Raw genomic sequence first — 23,592 nt, 5'->3', positions numbered from 1 at the left:
TGTGCCAAACTGATGCATGACTCATGGGTTTTCTTTGTTGAGTCTGGTTTAAAAAAATGCATATCAGACATGGTGGACGTGTGCAAATTCACATACCTGGATTTCATCCTACTCTCAAAAATGGCCTTTTCCCAACTTGACCATTTTACTGAAATGCATTTTTTTCTTTATAAAAAGAAGTCCTACTTTTCAGTGACCAAATTGCTTCTAGCTACTTTTTCTCTTCCCAGCTGGTAAGGTTTTGTGGACAATTTTTCTTGCTTCTGTATTAGATAAGTAAGAATAATGAATTGATCTGTTGCCTCACAACCTGATGAAGATAAATAGGGTGGTGTGCTGTAATAAAATGCAGCAGTGGCCAACAAATGAAGACTGGGAGGTCATTACAAATTCTACATAAGCTATATCAAGATTGATATCCATTTTCTGAGGCCAAATAGATGATGTGTATCAGAAGGAGGGAACTAATAATGACAACGCCCCTGAGTTGTAAGGAACCTGTAAATTCTACCCTCCCTTTATTGCTTGAATGTCTATCGAGGGGTTGGCTAGCATTTTCTGGAATGGCTCCTGTCATGGAGAACTCACTACTACCTCTTCATTCCATCTTTGGAAGGCATTGCTCTGACTGTTAAAAGTTCTTATTTATACTTAGGTGAAATCTAAATCCTTCAAGGGTCTGTCACTGGGACAGCTCTTATCTTTGTTATCATACTGAACAAGGTAGTTCCTTTTTCTTTTCTTTTCTTTTCGATGGGGATCTCGCTCTATTGCCCAGGCTGGGGTGCAGTGGCATGATTGCTGCTGACTGCAGCCTCTACCTCCCAGGCTCAAGTGATCCTCCCACCTCAGCCTCCAGGGTAGCTGGGACTACAGGATGAACCGCTGCACCTGGCTAATGTTTTTAAAATTTTTTGTAGAGATGGGGCCATACTATGTTGTCCAGGCCAGTCTTGAACTCCTAGAAACAAGCAAACTTCCTGCCTCAGCCTCCCAAAGTGTTGGTATTACGGGCAGAAGCCACCACACTCAGCCTGATTCCTCTTATCTATAAGGCCTCTTCTGCTGTTTGAAGACAACTAAAATTAAGATGGTCACCCAAGTCTTTTCTCCTACAGGCCAAACATCCCAGTTCCTTTGGCTGTTCTTTTTCTTTTTTTTTCTTTTTTTCTTTTTGAGTCTCGCTCTGTTACTCAGGCTGGAGTGCAGCAGCATGATCTTGGCTCACTGCAACCTCCGCCTCCTGGGTTCAAACGATTCTCATGCCTCAGCCTCCAAGTAGCTGGGACTCCAGGTGCCTGCCACCATACCTGGCTAATTTTTGTATTAGTATTTTGTATTTTTGTATTAGTAGAGATGAGGTTTCATCATGTTGGCCAGGCTGGTCTCAAACTCCTGGCCTCAAGTGATCCACCCACCTCGGCCTCCCAAAGTGCTGGGATTACAGGCATGAGCCACCATGTTCGGCCTCTTTGGCTGTTCTTTCACCTTTGGTTACTTTCTTCTGATGAGGCTGCAATTTCTCTGTGACTTTCATCAAGCACAGGGGACATTTGTCATGTTCATGGCTACCCATCATCTTTGTATATTTGTAGAAATCACACAGTACGTTTCCTATCTTCCTAACGTAGCGGCGAGAACTGAAACTGCCAGCCTCCCCGGCAGCTAAGGTGCAGGCATGTGACCTAGGTTCTGCCTGTCAGATGTGGATGTACCCAGTGAAATTTTGATACTAAAGGGCCAACATGAGGAGATGGGAGCTTCCATTATGTAGTGCAAGTGGAGGCAGAAGCACTGAGCTTTTTGGGGTAGGCCGGGTTCCTGATGTAGGAACGACATTGGTGCTTGTGGAAAGAGCAGTGACTGAAGCCAGGTTTCTGGGAACTACAGAAATACCGTTAGTGATTTCTGCTTCCATATCATTTGGTGGAAGCAGTGGCAGCAATGACCTCATCAGGCCAGTTCAGTGTCATGGTTTATAAGTTATTACAAAAGGTTCTGCCTTTAATGGTTTCTCCAGCCTTCCCGACAACTGTGTACATCTTCTAATAGTTTTGAATAAACCCTCTTTCTTGTTAAATGAACCAGAGTTGCTTGCTGCTAGAAACCTTGACTCATGCAGGATATGATCTGAGTGCATAATTCCAGCAGAAAGCCCTCCAGTGCACAGTGGAGCACCATCACCTCCATCATTCTAGCAATCTTGCTTCTATTAATGGAGCCCATAGCTAAATGAACTCTTCTAAGCAGCCACATTACACAGCTGACTTACATTAAACTCACTGGTCAACTGAAACCCTCACATTTTAGGGGCAAGGAATCATTCCTCGGCTCAAGGAATTTCTAGAAGAAACAGACTTCATTTACTTTCTCATGACTTATTCAACAGAAAACACCATCTGAGCTTTTCCCTTCCCCAAACAAAATATTTAATGTATGACAGCAAGTCCCTTCAAGTGCCGAAAATGCAGTCGTTCCTTTCACAAGTAAAGAAAATAATGAGTAATTATGGATAAGATCCTACCAGCTTTTCTTCCCCACCCCCTCATTCCCTATAGCATACAACTGAGAAGTGTCAGGGTCACCCAGCAGCCATTTTGAACCACATACTCCAGCGTCCCTCTCCACTATCAAAGTGTTGTGAAGTGGACAGGGAGGGGCAGCGTCTTTGATTCTTCCCTTGTTGATTCTCCTGGGTGTCCCTGCCACCCCAGGGGGGCTCTGTGAGTGCAGAGAGAAGCCTCAAAACATACTCTGAAAATAAACAAGAGTCTTTTCTTTTCCTTCTGCCGCCAACCCCGAAGGAAACAGGACAAAGAAAAGGGGTGAGGTCACCTTTGGTTACCTTTGCTTAATGCCATTGCACAGAGGTGGGTCTCTTATATTAGGGCATCAGTAAATACCCGTGAAATAAATAAACTTGATTTAGATCAACAACAGACCAGGGAAAAGTAAGGCAGAGTGAGGTTATGAGTAATTCCTTTGCTTAATTCAGAATGTTAGAGCCCTCGACCTAGGAAGACAGAATTACATTTATTTATCTTTATAATTATACTTTAAGTTCTAGGGTACATGAGTAGAATGTGCAGGTTTGTTACATAGGTATACATGTGCCATGGTGGTTTGCTGCACCCATCAACCTGTCATCTAGGTTTTAAGCCCCAAATGCATTAGGTATTTATCCTAATGCTTTCCGTCCCCTTGCCCCCACCCCCCAACAGGCCCCGGTGTGTGATGTTCCCTTCGCTGTGTCCATGTATTCTCATTGTTCAGCTCTCACTTATGAGTGAGAACATGTGGTGTTTGGTTTTGGAAGACAGAATTTCAGTGATTTTTTTCGGATGTATTGTGAAAATATCTCCCCTGGGTCAGAAAGAAAGGCTCGAAATAACTCTCAAGGTTGAGACTCCAGAAAGGCCAGGTGACAGAACAGGTGTCACAGGTTGGTCTGGCAGCAGAAAGGGCTTGAGATGAATCTCTGACTTCCAGACTCTACACCTTTGCTACTCAAAGTGAGGCTCCTGGAGCAGCAGTGCTGGGATGCTTGTTAGAAACAATGAATTTCAAGCCCCACCCCAACCCCATAGAGTCACTTTAACAAATTTGGGAAGCACTGCCCTACACCATTAGTGAGATGTCTAGAAGTCGTCAATTACAGAAAGACCTAGTTTGGGAGCAGCCTGGACAACATAGTATAACCTCATCTCTACAAAAAATGAAAAAATTAGCCAGGCGTGGAGACTCCCACCCGTGGCTACTCTGGAGGCTGAGGTTGGAGGATTGCTTGAGCCTGAGGAGGCTGAGGTTGCAGTGAGCCGTGATCACGCCACTGTACTCCAGCCTGGGTGACAGAGAAAGCCCCTGTCTCTCTCTCTGGTTAAAAGGTGATGGGATGCTGGGGAATGCTACTCAGCAATGAAAAGGAACAAACATTCCATATGTGCAGCCTCCTTGGATGGGTCTCTGAGGCATTCTGCTGAGTGCAAAAAGCCAGCCTCGCCGTTTGAGGTGCTAACACCTGTAATCCCAGAACTTTAGGAGGCTGAGGCAGACAGATTGCTTGAGCTCAGGAGTTTGAGAGCAGTCCTGGCAACGTGGCGAGACCCTGTCTCTAATAGAAAAATTTTGAAAAAGTGATCTGGTAGCAGTGTGCATGCCTGTGGTCCCACTACTCAGGATACTGAGGTGGGAGGATTGCTTGAGCCCAGAAATTCGACACCAGCCTGGGCAACATGGTAAAATCCTCATCTCTACCTAAATAAATAAATAAATAAATAAAAATTGGCTGGGCATGGTGGCTCATGTCTTTGGTTCCAGTTACTTGGGAGACTGAGTCAGGAGGATTCATGAGCCTGGGAGGCAGAGGTTGCAGTGAGCTGAAATCGCACCACTGCACTCCAGCCTGCGTGACAGAACGAGACCCTGTGTCAATAATAATAATAATAAAAACACCAATCTCCAAAGGCCACTTACTATATGGTCTCATTGACATAACATTCTTGAAATAACAAAACTATAGAGATGGAAAACAGATTAGTGGTTGTCAGGGGTTTGGGATGAAGTTGGTGGAGGAAGGGCCAGAGTGATTCCAAAGGGGTAGCATGAGGGAGATCTTTGTAGTGAGAGAAGAGTGACCTTGGTGGTGGTTACATGAATCCACACCTGACAAGATGTCACAGAATGATACACACACATTGTAGCGATGTCAGCTTCCTGGTTTGGATATTGTACTAGATTTATCTAAGATGTCACCATTTGGTTACTCTATATTATCTTTGCAACTTCCTGTGAATCTGTAATTGTTTCAAAATAAAAAGTGAAAAAAACAAAACAAAACCCAAAACCAAAAAGGAGATGGTAGTCATGTAGCAATGATCTGGAGAGATGCCATCTTCATGATAAGATAGCTGAAGCCTCATTCTAACGCTTTATCTGGTTTCCTGCTGGGAGCCTGTTTTGCTGAAGGCATCATTGTGAAATGATGAAAAAGGTCCTTTTTGCTAAATCCTCCTGGTTGCAATCTAGAATGTCCTATTACACAAAATGATGTTCTCACAAGGCTCTAATATAGGAGCGTGGTAAGGAGAGTGTGACAGGTTCCGGTCTAGGCTCACAGGACATCAAGTTAGAAGGAGTTGAGGAAACAGGTCCAGATGGAGAAGAGGCCTGAACAAGGTCACCCAGGTAGCAGATGACAGATTCAGGGTCAGGGGTGAGATGTGGTGCCCAGCACAGAGCCCCTCCATTGTACCAATCAGCCTCTTCCCTTTGTAGCTCTTTATCCCAGAGGTTTTCCACAGCATCAAAATTCAGAACTCATCTGAAGGTTAACTCTGAAAAGCAACATCCAGAGAACGCATCAGTGACATCAGGGCATCTCTTCTAATTGCCTATTCACACAGACAGATAGTCTTTTCAGATTCAGGGCTAAACTTGGAGATGTGTCCTTTCACAGGGCACTCGTTATCTGCCTGCCTCATCAGTGATGGGAACTAAAGCACGATGTGATTGCTGAGTATGAGTTCTATTTTTTTTCTGCCAAGCAGGAAGTTCAAAATCTGTTGAGTTATTTTTAAAGAGGGTGGAAAAAATAGGCATCATAGCAGCTTCTGCAGTGGCCGCAGCCAAAGGCACGTGCTGCTTTATTCAAGGCATTGGCCAGGCTGGAAGGAACGGAGGTGACGTGAAGTTCCACCAGGGAGGTTTCTTGGTGGAGTGGGGGCAGGGATGAGTGTCCACACACTCAAGTGGCAGCACAGGGCATATGGGCTTGCCTGCTAACTTGAGGAGGACAGCAGTCCCAGATTTTTCTGGAGGGATATCTAGCAGTTTGTTTCATTTGGGGTTTGTGGCTACCCTCTCCCTCTCGACAGAGTCGTGGTCCTCAAACCCTGGACTGAGAGTTGGCTCTGGTGGGTGTGGGCCCTGCTCAGCCATTTGTGGGGTCTTGGACCTTAGACACACACCATGGGAGTCTTGTGTCATCCAAGTCACACATGTGAATCTCACATTCCTGTGTATTCTCTTCCAAGGAATTTGGAAGAGTGAATCCCTGCAACTCTAATCTTTTGAAAATATCATGTTTATATGAAAGGAAATCCAGGTGTACTTGGCTTCTATTTGCAAACATTTCTTGATTACTTTGTGTGAAGCACTGTGCTAGGAACTAGAATCACAAAAGAGCTCAGTTGTGGGGGAATTCTCCTATACTCCTCAGAATAAGTAGCAAAACCCTAGAGAATCACAAATCACCATGGGAACCGCTCCTGTAGAAAGTTCTAGAAATGAAGGCATAGTCATTAGCCTTCCTTTCCTTGTATGAATCATCAATTTCCCCTTCCTTCTGCTCAGTCTTAGAAGTTTAGAAAAGCCTTTTGCCTGCTATTAACAGTGTGAGACTCATACAAACTATCTCCTTTAATCCTCCCAACAACACTATTCACTAGTTATAGTGGTTTTATTTTTTTTCTTTTTGAGACGGAGTCTCGCTCTGTTGCCCAGGCTGGAGTGCAGTGGCACAATCTTGATTCACTGCAACCTCTGCCTCCCAGGTTCAAGCGATTCTCCTGCCTCAGCCTCCCTGAGTAGCTGGGATTGCAGGTGCCCGCCACCAAGCCCCATTAATTTTTGTATTTTTAGTAGAGATGGGGTTGTGCCATGTTGGCCAGGCTGGTCTCGAACTCCTGATCTCAAGTGATCTGCCCACCTTGGCCTCCCAAAGTGTTGAGATTACAGGCGTGAGCCACAGCGGCCGGCCACTAGTTATAGTTAAACCCTTTTTTTTTTTTTAAAGAGGAAGGTGAATACTAGATAGAGTAAGCAACTTGTCCAAAGTCTCAAAGCTAGTCAGGGGTTGAATCCAGTCGGAACAGGGTTTTCAGGTCTGTGCTGGAGTCCAGGGCTCAGCAATCAGTGCTGCCAACAGAAGGTGCTCAATAGATGTCTCCCTGAGTGGAGAAACCCAGGAAACTGCTGGCCATGGAGGCTGTGTAGGGGCCAGGCAGAAAGAACTATAAGTGGGAGAATGTGAGCCCTTCTGCGACTATTCATTCATTTCTGACGCAAGGTGGGGGTGGAGGGAGGTGGACAGCGAATTCTGAAGCCAGAGGACTCAAGACTGGTGAAATAGATTTTCTCAAAGAACCCTTTATCCACACAGCCCGATGCTAGCAAAACACTGTGTGATAAAAGTCTTGGTATGACAACATGCAGTCGAATAGCACTTTTTGCCTGGGGCTTTACAGGAAGAAACAACGTGAGATCCAAAAGCAGAATCGCAGAATGGGGAACACAGAACAAAAGCAGAATCACAGAATCTCAGGGTGGGGGAGGTCCCAGAGCTCCTCCTTCAACCCCGCCCCCATGCCTGACTGCATCATCTTCCGGTTTCTGCCTGGGCATCTCCCTGATGGGAGTTCACATCCTGATCTTCATTTTCAGTGGATTCTCCTTCTTTTGAGGAGAATGAATGATATCCAGGTATGGTATATGTAAGACCAATGGCCATGGGGGTGGGCACAGAAACTAAGTCGGGTCCTTGTGTTTCTTGGGGGCGCCTGCACGAACACACTCCTTCCAGTGCCCCATTGCAAATGGAAGGGGCGGAGGGAACCTGTGGCAGGCAGCGCCCCCCCACCCCGCCCCGCCCCACGCTTTCCTCCACACCCTAAGATGCTAATGGGCCCCTGCATGGGCTTTGCTGAGGCCTGAATGTCAAAGCCACCTGTCAGACAAGTACAAGGCGAATGGGGTAGCATGCACTTTAGCATCCTAAAAGCAATAAGTCAAAAATGCCTACTCACCCTGAGGCCACACCGAGGGCGACACACAGTCAAAAATAAACCGACCTTCTGCTTTCCTGGCCTGACTCACAGTTCTGGCCCTGGCACTGGGTTGCTTCCTAGAGAAGGAACAGACCTGGATTGCTAAGCGGGCTTGAGCAGTCATTTCCGGGAGGTGGGGCGCTGTGAGCTCTCTACCGGGCCTCACTGGCCCAGGTCTCCCAGGGCTGGCTGGGCCTCTCCCCAGACCTGCTTGTAGGCTTCTGTGGATTGGCAAGGCGATTCATCTGCCCACATGCCTGGGTTGGGCCCAGGCTGGGTCAGGAGACACAGCAGAGCCCCTGGGGACTTGGTTTGACCTCAGCAATGATGACACCCAGGAAGAGAGCTGCCTGTCCCTCCGTGACCCCCACCCCCATCCCATAATGCTGCCACCATCCCCTAGCATCAGCTCATGCTGGCCCTTGGTGGGGACCCACCACGTGGAGATAACTTGTCTTTCTCATCCCCCCAGCCTCAAAAAGTGTCATCCAGGCACACGAGTGACAGCCAGAACTCTACCCTCTGCAGGCGAGTTCTCTGCCTTAGGCAGTGCTATGGCGGTGGCCCAGGTGGTGGCACCTGTAGCTTCTCTGCCTGATGTAAAAAAGATCACTAGGGCTTGGCTGCCACACCGCCAGCAACAGGAACATTTGTCTTTTATCTAGCGTCTTCATTTCCCTTGACTTTTTCTGCGGGACCACATTGTCCAATCTCTTCACCGAGTGAAGTTCTGAGGCTTGAACTGTTGGGATAAAGAGCTCACTCAAACCACACACATGGTGCACGGCCTGGGAAAATCATTTCTTTTAATGACAGAGAAAGCACACAAATGATAACAGAAGCCCCATTGGGAGTTGCCACTGTACAAATCAATGCCTGGAGGCCCTGAACTAGCATTAAGACATTCACAGGGAAGTCAGCTGAGGTTAAGGAAACATCCACGCAGCATCTCTGAGGATACAGAAGAGGGAGGAGGAAGGTGACAGCCGCGATGCACACGCTGTGTATCTGTAGCTTGGACTCTTCTTCAGGCAGTTCTTGTTTTCCTTCCACATTGGATGGTAGGGGCTGGGGGAGGTTTGCAAATGACCATGTGGAAGAGAGGCCTTGTGTATCAGCCTCGCAGAAGAGCCAATACTGTAGACAGATGTCACCCAGATGCTCCATGGGCCATGCCCATGAAGCGATGTTACGTTGGTCCTCTGAACAATGGTTCAGGGAGCTCGCACAACAGAAGAACAGTGGCTCCTTCACAATCTAGGGTCTGGCGCAACTTCCTGAAGGCATGCTAGGAAATAGGTTTATCAACAAAACTTGGCCGTCCCCAAGGGTAAAAGTCATTCTCCTAGTTTTTACTGCATGTATCTAGGTTTCAAATTAAAGAACGAGAAGAAAGGCAGCAACTGAAAAGTTATCTGGAATACTGTGGCACTTTACCAATCTCTTTTGCTTATGATATATGGCAGAGCCAACGAAACCCTGTTGATATAAACTTTCATTATAATAATCCTATACTGTACACTCTCAGAATACAGAAAGAATCCATCCTATCATACATGTTTCTTCTTTAAAAATAATCTAACATAGTCATACTCTCTGGCTAGTAACAAACTATTAACATCTTCTGAGAATACAGAGAAAACTCTGGGATTAATAGTAAATTCTCTGACGTGCTGCCCCCCTCCCCCCCATTCAGCATCATCTATGAACACATTTCTGCAAAAGCATCCCCAAATCATCCATAACTAGGAAAAGAAATGGATATGTTAGTTTCACCAAATGGAGTTTTAGCTAGAAATGATGGAACGTTTTTACGTTGGCAAAAATGAAGCACAAACGTAACATTTCACAGGTTCGGACCCATGCAAATGCATGTTATGTGGGGTGTTTTCTTCTCACCCCGAAACCACGATTAGCATGCAGGTTGTTTTCAACTATTGAATTAGAGATACTTATTGGCAGTGCACCTCTTTTGTGTAATCATGATCACTAAGGCAAGATTATTTCGACTTGTTTAGAATACCAGCAGTATCTTATCAGATGCATGTTTACACAGTGTGGACCTGTGACTTACTATTTAAAAAAAAAAAAGAAAGAAAAATCTCAAAACACAGATCCCTAAACACAATTTAGTTGAAAACGAACTGTTAAGCTTTTAGAAATATATTTTAAACTACAAGACTGCCCTGTTTTTGTTTTTGTTTTTTTTAAATGAACATTTTAAAAAGTTCCCACCCCTAAAAATTTGCCAAATTATTTCCTCATTATGGGTCACAGCCTCACCAATTTGCTACCATGGTTGACGTTTGCTGAAGCACAGCTACCAAGGTCCTCAATGTGTAATACAATCTCTTCAGGATCGGTACGGTGAAGTCCTCCAACTGTCAACCTGGAACCTGAGTGACCTTTGAAAGGCCTCAATCCATTCATTCGACAGTGGTCCCCGGCAGTGGGTGTTCAAAGGTCCTAGGGGTGCTTTCGGTTGGGGTTAACTTGGTTGTCCAGTTGCCCGTTAAGCTCTGGACCCAGCTGATCTGATCTGCAGACCGGTGGAAAGTCCTTTGTTTTTCAACAGGAACACGTGGGAGCAGTAGAGGCAGCTCCTTGGCCCAGCCAAAAACAGGTGCCAGGTGGAATTTGTCTGTGTTTGTGTAAAGCCAATGCGGCAGGAGAACTGGAAGGTTCCCGGGAAGCATTCGCTGCACTGGGCATTTCAAACCACGGAACCTTTGGAAGATGACAAGTGAATGGACTGAATTCTGATGGCCAACGTCCTCTGTAAGTCCTGGAGCACATCCTGGCCGGTCCCTTCACCATTTTTGTCATACAGGAGCTGCTTGAATGCTTCGTTTTCAATGAGGACCATCATGTTTTTGAGAAAGTAGCCTTCGCAATATGCTGAGAGCTCCGTGACGCCAAGAAACTGTGGAGAATGGAGAGGAAATGGGAGATGGTTATGCTTCTGAAAAGCACCTTTCAGATTATGCCTTCAGAGCTAATAATGGCGCACACCTGCTAAGGAAGACTGGCTGCAGAATGTCTCTGATTCCCCAGCACACACCCATGGGGTGTGACTTTGCAGCTCATCCTGTCAAAGGGCTGGAGTCCATTCCTCCATTCCTTGGCCTCGTGCCAATCAAATCACTTCTCTGGGCCTCAGTTTTCCAAGTTACAAAAGCAAGGGGTGGACTACAGGGGTATTGTGCTCTGCTGTGCCATTTAGGACAGGGATGCATGTAGTAATTCTGTGGTCTCCAAGAGGCTTATAAAGCTTGATGATGTTTATCAGTGAGTGGACTAGTTATCCCACAAATGTCCATATAGATGCACAAATCCTGGAGCTCTGGAACTGAGAGAGATCTTAGCAATCCTTTCATTCTTATTTTTTTGAGACAGAGTTTTACTCTGTTGCCCAGGCTGGAGCGCAGTGGCATGATCTTGGCTCACTGCAACCTCCACCTCCAGGGTTCAAGTGATTCTTCTGCCTCAGCCTCCAAGGCAGGCCTCCCAAAGTGTTGGGATTACAGGTGTGAGCCACTGCACCTGGCTTAGAAATCTTTTCATTCTTTCAACATGAATCCTGCTCTTAGAATCACAGAGTACAAGGCTTCCTGGTACAGGTGAGGGAACTGAGGCTCAAAGTTGCCAATCTGATTCTGAGGACACAGTGAGCACCCCCCACCAGCACACCGGGCACTTGCTTTGTAGATTAGTGTCATTCAGCACATGTTAGTGGAAAATAAAAGCATAATATATACCTATATTGATAATATTTGATAGTATTTATTGAATGGTGACTGTACATCAACCTCTGGCCTATCTCCACACAACTAATTACTAACAAAACTGGGATTGGAGCTCTCATTCCCAAGACCAGTGGTTGGCAAACTATAGGCCTGAAGGCCAAATATGGCCCACCACCTGTTTTTATAAATAAAGTTTTATTGGAACACAGCCATACCATACCATTCATTTACATATTCTTTGGCTGCTTTTTGCAAAATTGAGTAGGTACAAAGCCAACTGTGTGGTCTGGAAAGTTGAAAATATTATCTGGCCCTTGTCCTAGACTCTAATTTTTTCAAGGGCAGAGACCATGTCTAACTTTTTTTTTTTTTTTTTTTTTTTTTTTTTTTTTTTTTTAGACAGAGCCTCACCCTGTGGCTCAGGCTGGAGTATGGTGGCGTGATCTCTGCTTACTGCAGCCTTGACCTCCAGGGCTCAGGTGATCCTCCTGCCTTCTGAGTAGCTGGGACTAGAGGTGCGCGCCAGCATGCCCAGCAATTTTTTTTTTTTGTATTTCTTTTTATAGAGATGGGGTTTCACTATGTTGCTCGGGCTGGTCTCAAACTCCTGGCCTTAAGTGATCCTCCCACCTCAGCCTTCCAAAGTGCTGGGATTACAGGCGTGAGCCACTGCGCCCGGCTCCTCTAATTTCATATTATATTCTGAATATTATATTATATTCAGAATATTGTATTATATTCTGATGAATACAGCTCCTAGGAAATACTGGCTACTCAATAAACACTAGCGAAAAAATCCTTTGGTTTCCAAACCTGTGTTCTTTCCATCATGATGCACTGTTGAGCTTAACCACAACAGCTGAAATTCAGTCTGATGAACCAGCTTGTTCTTTTTCTCAAGAGACACGCTGAAAGGGCCACAAGAAGCTCCAGGGCCTCTTTTCATAACTGAATAGTTTGGTACAGGTTTACTAGGAAAAAACAGATGGCTAAGCCATGCATTTGTGGAATGGGTTTCTCCTCTGTATAAAATTCTGCAGCTGTCTCAAGCGGTTAGATGTAATACAGAGGTAACGTTGTGGAGGTCGTCGTCGACATTTGGAACGTGGCTCTTAGCATCTAAACGCCTGTATTGCCTGGAGTTACAAATGCTAAGTGTTGGTTTCTCTCTTTATCACTCTTTTTCCTAAACTAGCCTCTATTTGCAGCACAATCTGCAAGTCATCGAATCCACATGGTGTGTGGCCGTTAGCGGACTACAGCATACACAGCACAGGGGAAGCAGTGCACAGAAAGGGCAGGGGGCGGCTGGCATTGCACTGCCCTCCAGGTGACTATCACGAAGGGCAGATATTTCTCTTGGAAACACTCCAGGTAGTGGCCTGGACGTCTGAGGCAGAGCTGGTGTCCGTAAAAGCCAAAGCCCTGTCTGCAAAGCATGTCTGTAGGTATATATATATGTATATATGTATGTATGAAAGAGGCAGTTTCTCTGCCATAGGTGTTCTAAGCCTGTATTCCCAGCCGGGGCTCACATTGCATCAGGCGACATTATTAAATCACAAGATATGCTACAGAAGCTGCCTGCCAACAAACTTGAAAAGATTAAAATGGGATTGTGAAACAGGCCTCACTGCCAAGGTGGTAGGCCACAGAAAAGCCACCGTGGATGTCAAGTTCATGGGGCAATTTGAGTGACCATGGTCAAGGAGGAGGGCAGAGGAGCGCAGAGGAGCACAAGGCTAATCAGGCTCTCTGCCTTGGTGCAGAGAAAGAGACCTCTCTTCTGCAAAGTAATCAGTTTAAGATTGAAAAAAAAAAGCTTGTGTCCTGAGAAACCAGATTTTGGTATAATCCTCATTTAACTAGAACCCAAGTGTGTGTGTGTGTGTTTGTGTGTGTGTGTGTGTGTGTGTACAATGTAGACTGACTGTACTTTTTGATTTACTGATAGCCAATCAGAAAATCTTGAGTATCAAGGATTATTGAAAATATTTCCAACATTTATTAAGCCAGACAGTAAACACAGGGTTAAGAACCTATGCTTTGGAGTGAGACAAATCTGGGTTCAAAAGTCTCAGTACTACACTTCTGGGGATATACCCCAAATAACTGAAAGCACAAATTTGAGGCCAGGCGCGGTGGCTCACGTCTGTAATCCCAGCACTTTGGGAGGCTGAGGCTGGTGGATCACCTGAGGTCAGGAGTTCAAGACCAGCTTGGCTAACATGGCAAGCATCTGTCCCTAATAAAAATACAAAAATTAGCCAGGCATGGTGGCGCATGCTTGTGGTCCCAGCTACTCAGGAGGCTGAGGCAGGAGAATCGCTTGAACCTGGGAGGCAAAGGTTACAGTGAGCCGAGATCATGTCACTGTACTCCAGCCTGAGTGACAGAGTGAGACTCTGTGTCAAAAAAAAAAAAAAAAAAAAAGGCAGGGATTTGAACAGATATTTGTACACCCATGTTCACAGCAACACAATATTGTTCACAATAACCAAAAAGTGGAAGCAACCAAAGTGTCTATTGATAGATGAATAAACAAAATATGGCATGTACATACAGTGAAATATTATTCATCCTTAAAGAAGAAATTCTGACGCATGCTACAATATGGATGAACTTTGAGGACATTATGCTAAGTGAAATAAATCAGTCACAAAAAGACACATATTGTATGATTCCACTTATGTGACATCCCTTGAGTAGTCAAATTCATAGAGACAGGAAGTAGAATGGTGAATACCAGGGCCTGGGGGAGGGGAGGAATGAGGAATTGGTGTTGAAAGGGTATAGTATCAGTTTGGAAAGATGAAAAAATTCTATAGATGAATGGTAGTGATGGTTGCACAACAATCAAATGTACCTAATACCACTGAACTGTATACTTAAAAATGGTTAAAGTGGCAAATTCTATGTTATGTACATTTTACCATAATACAGAAATCTCATTACTAGCTGTGTGACCTTAAGCAAGCTACTTCACCTCTCTGTGCTTCAGTCTCCTTATGATGACATGGGACTAGTGTAGCATTTACCTAAAAGGGTTGTAGTGAAGATTAAAAAACAAGATGCAACAAGGCTCTTAGCACAGGTGCCTGCACATTAAAAGGGCTCACTGAATGCTGTCTTAAGCAAGTAGCATCTCACATGCAATCTGATTTTTCGCAACAAGCAATAGGAGCGTCATTCACGTGCACTGTTACTGTCCAGAGCTGTGTGTGATATGGGAGTCATGTGTACTGGGCTCCAGTTACATAAAACAGGAAAATTTTGTTGTAAAGTCCTAAAATAACTCTTCATGGCTGGGTGCGGTGGCTAATGCCTGTAATCCCAGCTATTTGGGAGGCTGAGGCAGGAGAATTGCTTGAACCCAGGAGGAGGTTGCAGTGAGCCTAGATTGCACCATTGCACTTCAGCCTGGGCAACAAGAGTGAAACTCCATCTCATCAATCAATCAATCAATCAACCTAACTCCTCATCTTAACGGGTTTTATTGTTTCTTGCTGGAACTGTTAATGCCCCCTGTGCTCAGCACGTGGAACAAAATGCAGTGGTACCCGGACAAAGTATTTTACTTCTCTTGGGCCCAGTCTCCCCACTGATGAAGTGAGTTGGATGAAATCAGTGGTTCCTGAAAACTGGAGTGAAGACTGGTTTGAGGGCTGATGTCACTCTAGCAGCTTGTTAAAAATAGAGATTTCTGGGCTCCCTGAGGGGATACTGCTGAGGTCGTCGGGGATGGGGGACTACACTGGCATTCCGAAAGCTCCCCCAGGTGATTCTAATTCATAGCCAGGTGTTGGGTCCACCTGATTAAGCAGACGCCAAAGACTTCAGCAGTGCTTACAGCCTGTTCTCAATCTTGGCCACATCTGAGCATCACCTGGGAAGCTTTGAAAGCTGCCTTTCTCCAGGTTCCACTCCCAGAGGCTGACTGATTAGTCTGTGATGGGTCCCAGGCATAGGAAGTTTAAGTAGTCCCCAGGTGATTCTAACATGCAGCTGGCATTGAGAACAATTCTGGAAAGGCGGTTCTCACCCCTGAGCACGCATTAGAATCAGCTGGAGGGCATGCAAAGCCACAGGTGGCTGGGTCCCCCTCAAATTTCTGACTCAGTAGGTCTGGGGTATGGCCTGAAAATGTACCTTTCCGACAAGTTCCCTGGTGCTGCTGGATTGGAGAACCACTGTTCTAGAACCTTAGAAGGTGTCCCTTAGATCATCAGCAGAGACATCACCTGGGAGCTTGTCAGAAAAGCTGAACAGGCCCATCCCAGTCTATGGAACCGGAGTCTGTGACATGAGTCATATGCACGCGAGAGTTTGCGAAGCACTGTTTGAGAACTCTGCCTTTGAAACTTCTGGGCTCCTCCCTTCCTTGTTCTGGGTGGGGAGGTGGAAGGCATCTTTTCTAGAGCAGGAAGCAGATCTTGGCAGAAGCCAGCAGCTTAGCCTTCAGAGAACTGGCCCAGCACCCGCTCTCTGCCCTGCCTCTGTGTTTGCCAAGGAAAAGCCTCCGCGGCTTCAGCGCTCCTGTGTGCGCACTGCGCAGTAATGAGATTGATTACCTTGGCATGGTTGTAAATATCCACACAGTTGTCGGTATTGATGCTTTTCGCACAGATGATCTCACAGTGTCGCTGCAAAGCCTCCAGCTGGAAAAACTTAGCAGCAGACAGAAGCTAAAAACAACAAAAAGAGTCTGTTAGAGGCTGGGAGGTGGATGGAAAGGAGGTAACAGTAAGGAACTGCAGTGGTAAGACAGTCTTATCCTCATCTTCCACAGCAGCGTCAAGGGTGGGGGACAGAAAATGATGCACAAAGGTAACATTAGAGGAAGAGGACAAAGATAGGATTCCGTCGTGGGGGAAGATGGGGGAGGAGGGGAGGACTAAACAAACTCAATTCATACCCATCACAGCAGGAGGTCAACCCAAAATGCCCAAAATTGTTATGTCCAGAAACAAGGGTGAAAATCAGGGTATTATCAGCAAGCTGGATATCGAGGTGGCTCACTCCCTCTGTTGGCCGGGTCTCCACTCAGATGTCGCCTCCTCAGAGGAGCCTCCCTCTACCCCATCTATCTTCCTTTCCTCCTTGCCCTGTCTCACTCCTCACAGTCACAGCACACCAGGTGTGACGTCATGGCTGCCTCCCTCACTAGAGTCCAGGAGGGCAGGGATCTGTGTCAGTTTTCATCACTGCTGTAACCTGGCCCAGAGTACAGTGCCGGCCTAGGAGATGCTCAACAGATGTGTGTTGAGAGAACAACAGGCTTTGGGGAGGGGATGGAAGAGCTAAGAGCAAGAGTTCAAAGGACTGGTTTTGGGAACGGGGACTGGAGGGAGGGCAGGGTGGGCCCGGGCAGCTGCTTTGTATTCAAAACCCTTCTGTATGATTGAAATGATTTAAATGTATATTCCTTATTTTTAGTTAAAATTATTTTTATTTTTATTTTTGTTAAGGCTAGACAAATGAAGCAGTGGGAGTGGAGAAGGAACACAGAAATTCATAACTGGTTGTGATCAATTTGTTGTAAACAGCCGGGTGCAGTGGCTCACGCCTGTAATCCCAACACTTTGGGAGGCTGAGGTCAGGAGTTCGAGACCATCTGGCCAACATGGTGAAACCCCGTCTCTACTAAAAACACAAAAAATTATCTGGGCATGGTGGCAGGTGCCTGTAATCCCAGCTACTCGGGAGGCTGAGGCAGGAGAATGGCGTGAACCCAGGAGGCGGAGGTTGCAGTGAGCCAAAATTGCACCACTGCACTCCAGCCTGGGGGCAGAGTGAGATTCTGTTTAAAAAAAAAAAAATTAGTTGTAAACACCACCGCACTTTTGTTTACAAACGAGCCCACATCCTTGAGAATAAAACCATCAGAGGAGTAGTCCAGGGAGACAAGAGAGTCACTGTGTGTCCATGTGTGTCTGCATTTGTGCATGTTTGGGTGGGGAGAGAGTTACCACAGAAGGTTTCACAGAGTAAGAAGAAAGGACAAGTGGGCCTGCAGTGAATACATAGTCCTAATCACAATCACTATGTGCCAGGCATTGTTCTAAGCACCTTAACAATTTTTTAAGATCCTCTGAAAAACCCAATGAGGTAGATAGTTATCCCCATTTTACAGGCGAGGAAGCTGAGGATTTGAGGTTAAATAACTTGTCCACAGTCACACAGCTCAGAAGCTCTAAAGCCTGGATTTAGACAAGTCTGGCACAGCATCCGTGTTGTAACCACTGTGTGAGGTCTGCTCTTGAACAGTTGATTGTGTCCTGACATCTCTCGTCAGCCAGGCACCTGGATGTCAGCCAGGCACCCTGGACGTCAGACAACTGACCGTGATCCTGGCTCTTTTGCTGGGGATTAATTGGGGGTGATTTTTGGCTTCTGGTTCAAAGTTCCCAGTTTCGATTAGGAAAATGAACAAGATTTCCACTTTTGGCAAGGAACAGGAGAAAATCTTGGCTTTGGACAAAATCAGGCAGAAACAAGGCTCCTGGATAGGCGGGGCTAGAGCTGGTCGAATTACAAGAGGTGGACAGGGGGCGGGGGAGAGTGAAGGAAGCAGGTGTGAGCTGCCTGACTGTGGGATGCTCAGTCTGAGGAAAGCCTGGAGGAGACTGTAATCTGCCCTCCACTTCTGCATCTTGGAAGACAGTGTTGTGATGAGGGATGTTTTTAGGGGATATAATATTTTTATAAGTGACAAGGGAGAAGAAGTCATCTAGGATATTTCCTGATGATATCACTATTAGAGCCTCAGCTGTAGCCTCAGACTTTTCAGTCAAATTCCTTCCCTTCCCTGCCCCGCTACCACCAATGCCAGTTAAAATTGGGTTTCACTCAGTGGCTACTGAAAGCAGTCGGGCAAGCAAGTGCACTAGCACCCCAGCCTGCCAGGGAAGGTCTCTGATGAGAAGCCCTTCCTGTCTGGGAGGACTGAGGAGTCAGGACGGAACAAGAGCCCCAAGTCTTCATCCAAATGAAAACCCAACACGGGTCCTTCCAGACACTTCCTTGCACGCTGGCGACCTCTGGTGGTGCCACTCACCCAAGGGACTTGTGACAGCCACCACCACGATGGATCCCTTACCTCCATGATCTCATTGTTCTTAATGAGCAGTGACTCTGGGCCACCGTAGTAGAGATACTGCATAACCAGCTGGAAGAAAGCACAGAGAACAGTGTCAATGGCAAAGACACATCATCTTAAAACCATTCGGTGGATGTCCCAGCTCAGGCTTAGTTCCTGAGACCTCTAGGACATCCATTCCAAATGGTTGCCCATTTCCATGTCACCAGTGACCAAGAGCTCACTACTTTAAGGGGGAGAAGACTGTCCGTTTTGAACAGTTTCATCAGTCAGATAGTTTGATACCATGTTGAAACTTGCCTCCATATGGTTTCCTACCCCCAGTTCCATGCCCACCCCCAAGACCAAACTAAACAACCCTAAGCTACTGCCCCTCATGACAGCTTTTTCATGTATGCATGATAATCACGGGTTCCTCTCCCATCTCCCACCCCAGTTATGCTGCGCGGAACTGCTGCACACGTGGTGTGGCTTGAAGAGCCTGCACCAGAGGGTTGTTCCCTGCTAACATGGCCCAGTTTGACTCAAAGCCACCTGTTGAAGTCCCAGAAGGTGACTCTGGGATGCCACAGGGCCATCTGCTCCTTATTACAATGTGCCGAGCCCCAAGGCGAAGCCATGAGGGGTCCAGGGTTTCTGTGTATCACTGACGATGTCAATGACGCTAGCCCGGATGTTCTTTATTCATGTGACTCACGATACCCAAACAGCAGGCAAAGTTTCCAGAGCTTTGCAAACTGGTGTCCCTTGAATGGAATGGGGCCCATGGATGTATCTGACTTTGCTATCTTATCTCCTACGACAACTGGGTGTTAATTTTTTAGGTGGTTTGTCCCAGTCCCAGTCTCCTTCACTTCCTATTGTCTTTGCGTGTGTATGTTGGGGGTGGGGGGAGATGAAGTCTTGTTCTGTTGCCCAGGCTGGAGTGCAGTGGCACAATCTTGGCTCACTGCAACCTCCAACTCCTGGGTTCAAGCAATTCTCCTGCCTCAGCCTCCCAAGTAGCTAGGACTACAGGCGCACACCACCACGCCCGGCTAGTTTTCTGTATTTTAGTAGAGACCGGGTTTCACTCTGTTGCCCAGGCTGGTCTTGAACTACTGAGCTCAGGCAATCCACCCACCTCGGCCTCCCAAAGTGCTAGAATTACAGGTATGAGCCACCACGCCTGGCCCCTATTGTCTTCTACCTGCATGCCTGACAAACTCACTTTACCTCCCTGGCTCTCAGGCAGCTGTGTGGGTGAAATCTAGACTGGTTTCCTCCCTTTTTGGGGTACTTGTAAAATGAGCCTAGACTGGGCTGTCCTCGATGGTCCCTTCAGGCTGACAGTCTGTGACCAATATAGGACACCGATTAAGTGCAATGAGCCTGGAGTTGGGCTGCCTCAGTTTCTGATCTGGCTCTGCCACTTAAAAGCTGCGGGACCTGAATTAAGTTAGGCTCTGTGTGTCTCAGTTTCCTATCTGTGGAGTGGGGATAATGTTACCTTCCTCATGGAATTGTGATGAAGACTAAACGAGTCACTGCACAGTACAGGCCTAGCAGGGGCCTGGCACACAGCAAGCCCTCTGCAAATGTCAGCTCTTTAATCTTCTCTGAGACTGAAACATCTTGTCCTTTGTTTCTGCTACATGCTGCCTTGTTCTCACCCAGGCCATCTGAAAGCCTTTGCGACTGGCCTCAGACTGCTTTTTGCATGTGTGTTTAAGTTATTTTTAAAATACTGTTTACAGCTTTATTGAAATTCTTATTTATCATTATTTTAGACAGAGTCTCATTCTGTTACTCAGGCTGGAGTGCAGAGGTGTGGTCACAGCTCACTGTAAGCTCAAACTTCTGCGCTCAAGCAATCCCCCCACCTCAGCCTCCCAAGTAGCTAGGACGACAGGCACGCACCACCGTGCCTGGCTAATATTTTAATTAATTTATTTTGAATTTGAGACAGGGTCTCACTCTGTCACCCAGGCTGGAGTGCAGTGGTGCGATCATAGCTCACTGCAACCTCTGCCTCCCAGGCTCAAGCGATCCTTCCACTTCAGCCTCCTGAGTAGCTGGGACTACAGGTGTGCACCACCACACATGGCTAATTTTTGTATTTTTTGTAGAGACAGGATTTTGCTGTGTCGCCCAGGCTAGTCTTGAACTCTTGAGCTCAAGTGATCAACCTGCCTTGGGCCTTCCAAAGCACTGGGATTACATGTGTGAGTCACCATGCCCGGCCAAAAGTTGCCTTTTATGCTCGGACCACTCAACTGCTTGCCTGCATCAGAACCTCCCACCCTCTCTTCTAGTCCCATGCTTTTGGCCACAGTGTTCCCTCTGCTAGGATGCCCTCCCCTTCTTCTGCCCACTGAGCTCTGCCCGCTCCTTCTGGATCTAGTCAGTGGTCATCTGCAGTGGAGCGGCTCCTCAGATCTCCACCCCACCGCAGGTCACATCAGGCAATCATGCATCATCCTCGATTGCAGTGTTGTTTCTCACTAGAGTCTGAGGGCACAACCAGGTCTTGCCCATCGCTGTATCCTAGGGCCTGGCACACAGCAAGCAAACAGCCTGCAGTGTGCACACCCTGCCCATAAACACGAATCCTCGCCTCTCTGTGTTTGACTCTCCCACCTACCGACTTTGGGCTCTTGGGACCATCTGCTTGTCGCAGAGATGGTGGTGGCACCTGAGGATTTGTGAAATAACACAGCATTGTTTACTCTCCCCTCTCCCACCCTGATGGGTCATAAGCATTTAAAATACCAAGTCAGCAAATGTTGGAATTGGGCCTTATTAAAATCAATTTATTCACCTAGCAGTTTCCATTTATAAAGGCTAAATGAATAACAATAAGAGCCATAATAATGACCGCCCTGAACATTTACAGAGCATTTCTCTAGCACGCGGTCTCATGTAGTCCAGGTGGGGCTGCTGACTTGAAATACTGCTCCTTAGTGGACGGAGATCCCGGGGCCAATGCCATTTAAATTGGGCTGGCCCGGGCTCCTTCAAACTCTGCCGGCACAAGCCTTTCTGCAAGGGGGTGAAACGAACGCTTATTAGGCCGGCGGGCCTGTTCGTGGAGTTGTTTTTCTTGGCAGTTGCCAACCTGCATGAAGCAGGGATTCAAATGGCACCCATAGCCTCGCGGAGGCCCCCACTTCCAGGTGCAGCCTCAGCTGCGTCCGGCCCCTGCCGCCGGCGTGTGATGTTGAACAGACTTGGGGGAGGAGACCCGAAGCAGGCTCATTTACTCAAATTCTTCTGTCAGCATGGACTGAAGTGAGCCGGCCCCCTGGGAGCCTCCTGCTGGGTCGTATTCAGCCCTCCTTGGCCTATTTCAAGCCACAAATGAGGCTTTTCTTCTTTTATGGGGAAAGGGTGGGAACATGGAAAAGTCCCCGGGGCCTGTTAAATCTTCCCTTCCCATTACAGTAACGTGAGTCTAATGTGGCCAGGAAACCTTCCCCTGTCAAAAGCAATTACAGGCCCCGGGATTCCTCCAGGGACTGCCTTTTCCCATGGAGGTCTCGTTCGGTGAGGCTGCTTGGCAAACATTTATTGAGTGCCTACTATGAGCCAAATTCTTATTAGGAACCTCCCCAGTTAGTCCCAGGCTTCACAGTGTAAGCTCCCCCTTCATGAGCACTGGGGGAGCACACATTTTCCAGCTTCCAGCTCACGCTCCAGACGAATGGGCTGGAAGATTCTTTCCTCAGGGCTGGGTGAGTTTAGCGGGGGCCCCAGGTGCCCACAGAAGGGAGGAAGTTAAGAGAACAGGTCTGGGAGTCAGCCAGGCCTGGGTTTGAACCTCAGCTCTGCTAGAAGCAGCAGTGGGAACCTGGGCCGCTTACTCCGCCTCTCTGAGTGCGTGCCCTCATCTGTAAGGTGGGGATTATGGCTACCTCGCAGGGCAGCTGGAAGGATGAAATGAATGAGGGGCAGCAGTGGTTCTCAGAGACAGGTCCCAGAACAGCAGCAGAAGCACCTGGGTTCATGTTAGAAATGTGAATTCTGGGCTGGGCGCAGTGGCTCACGCCTGTAATCCCAGCACTTTGGGAGGCCGAGGCGGGCGGATCACCTGAGGTCAGGAGTTCGAGACCAGCCTGGCCAACATGGAGAAACCCCATCTCTCCTAAAAATACAAAAAAGAATTAGTCAGGCGTGGTGGCAGGCGCTTGTTATCCTAGCTACTCAGGAGGCTGAGGCAGGAGAATCGCCTGAGATCACGCCATTGCACTCCAGCCTGGGCAATAAGAGCAAAACTCTTCTCAAAAAAAAAAAAAAAAAAAAGTGAATCCTGACATGGTGCATATGCACCATGGAATATTATGCAGCCATAAAGAATGAGATCATGTCCTTGGTGACAACATGGATGGAGCTGGAGACCTGAACTTATCCATCTCATGCCTGTAATCCAGCTTCATCCATGTACTGCATCCATGTTCTCACTTATAAGTGAGGGCCAAACATTGAGCACACATGGACACAAAGAAGGGAACAATAGCCACCCACCAGGGCCTGCTCAAAGGTAGAGGGTGGGAGGAGGGTGCTATACTTACTACCTGGGTGACAAAATGATCGGAACACCAAACCCCCATGACACACAATTTATCTAACGAACTTGCGCATGTGCCCCCGCAACTAAAGGTTAAAATGTGAATTTTCACGCCTGCAGAATCAGAAACTTTGTTTGGGGGTGGGGTCCAGGAATCTGCATTTTAAGACATTCTCTGTGTTTTAACAAGCACCCCACCCTTCTCCAGGTATTCTGAGAGCTGCTAATGTGTAAGAAATGCTGTAACCGAGAGCACAGGTTCTCCAACTTGGTTGCACTTTGGGATACTGGGAGGAGGTGAGGGAGACCTCAAAATGCTGATGCCTGGGCCCCACCCCTAGATTCTGATTTAATTGGTCTGATGTATGGCCTGGGCAT

At 47.0% G+C, this 23,592-nt stretch overlaps 1 protein-coding gene across 3 annotated transcripts in view; it reads right to left on the bottom strand.

The window, feature by feature from the left end:
• Positions 1 to 8,609: 8,609 nt before the first annotated feature.
• The window catches only part of BTBD11 (BTB domain containing 11), a 337,775-nt gene continuing 322,792 nt past the window's right edge, over positions 8,610 to 23,592 (bottom strand). For all 3 annotated transcript variants that reach the window (XM_025401973.1, XM_025401974.1, XM_025401975.1), the window contains 3 exons: positions 18,669 to 18,737; positions 16,141 to 16,254; positions 8,610 to 10,746 (listed from right to left, as the gene is read on the bottom strand). In XM_025401973.1, coding sequence (XP_025257758.1) covers positions 10,537 to 10,746; positions 16,141 to 16,254; positions 18,669 to 18,737 — 393 coding nt within the window. In that variant the 3' untranslated portion in view covers positions 8,610 to 10,536. The remainder of the gene's footprint in view (positions 10,747 to 16,140; positions 16,255 to 18,668; positions 18,738 to 23,592) is intronic.

Source organism: Theropithecus gelada, chromosome 11 (genome assembly GCF_003255815.1).
Source record: "Theropithecus gelada isolate Dixy chromosome 11, Tgel_1.0, whole genome shotgun sequence".
In the NCBI taxonomy this organism is placed as follows: domain Eukaryota; kingdom Metazoa; phylum Chordata; class Mammalia; order Primates; family Cercopithecidae; genus Theropithecus; species Theropithecus gelada.
The sequence above is the reverse complement of the archived record's forward strand: the minus strand, read 5'-3'. Positions and strand labels throughout refer to the sequence as shown.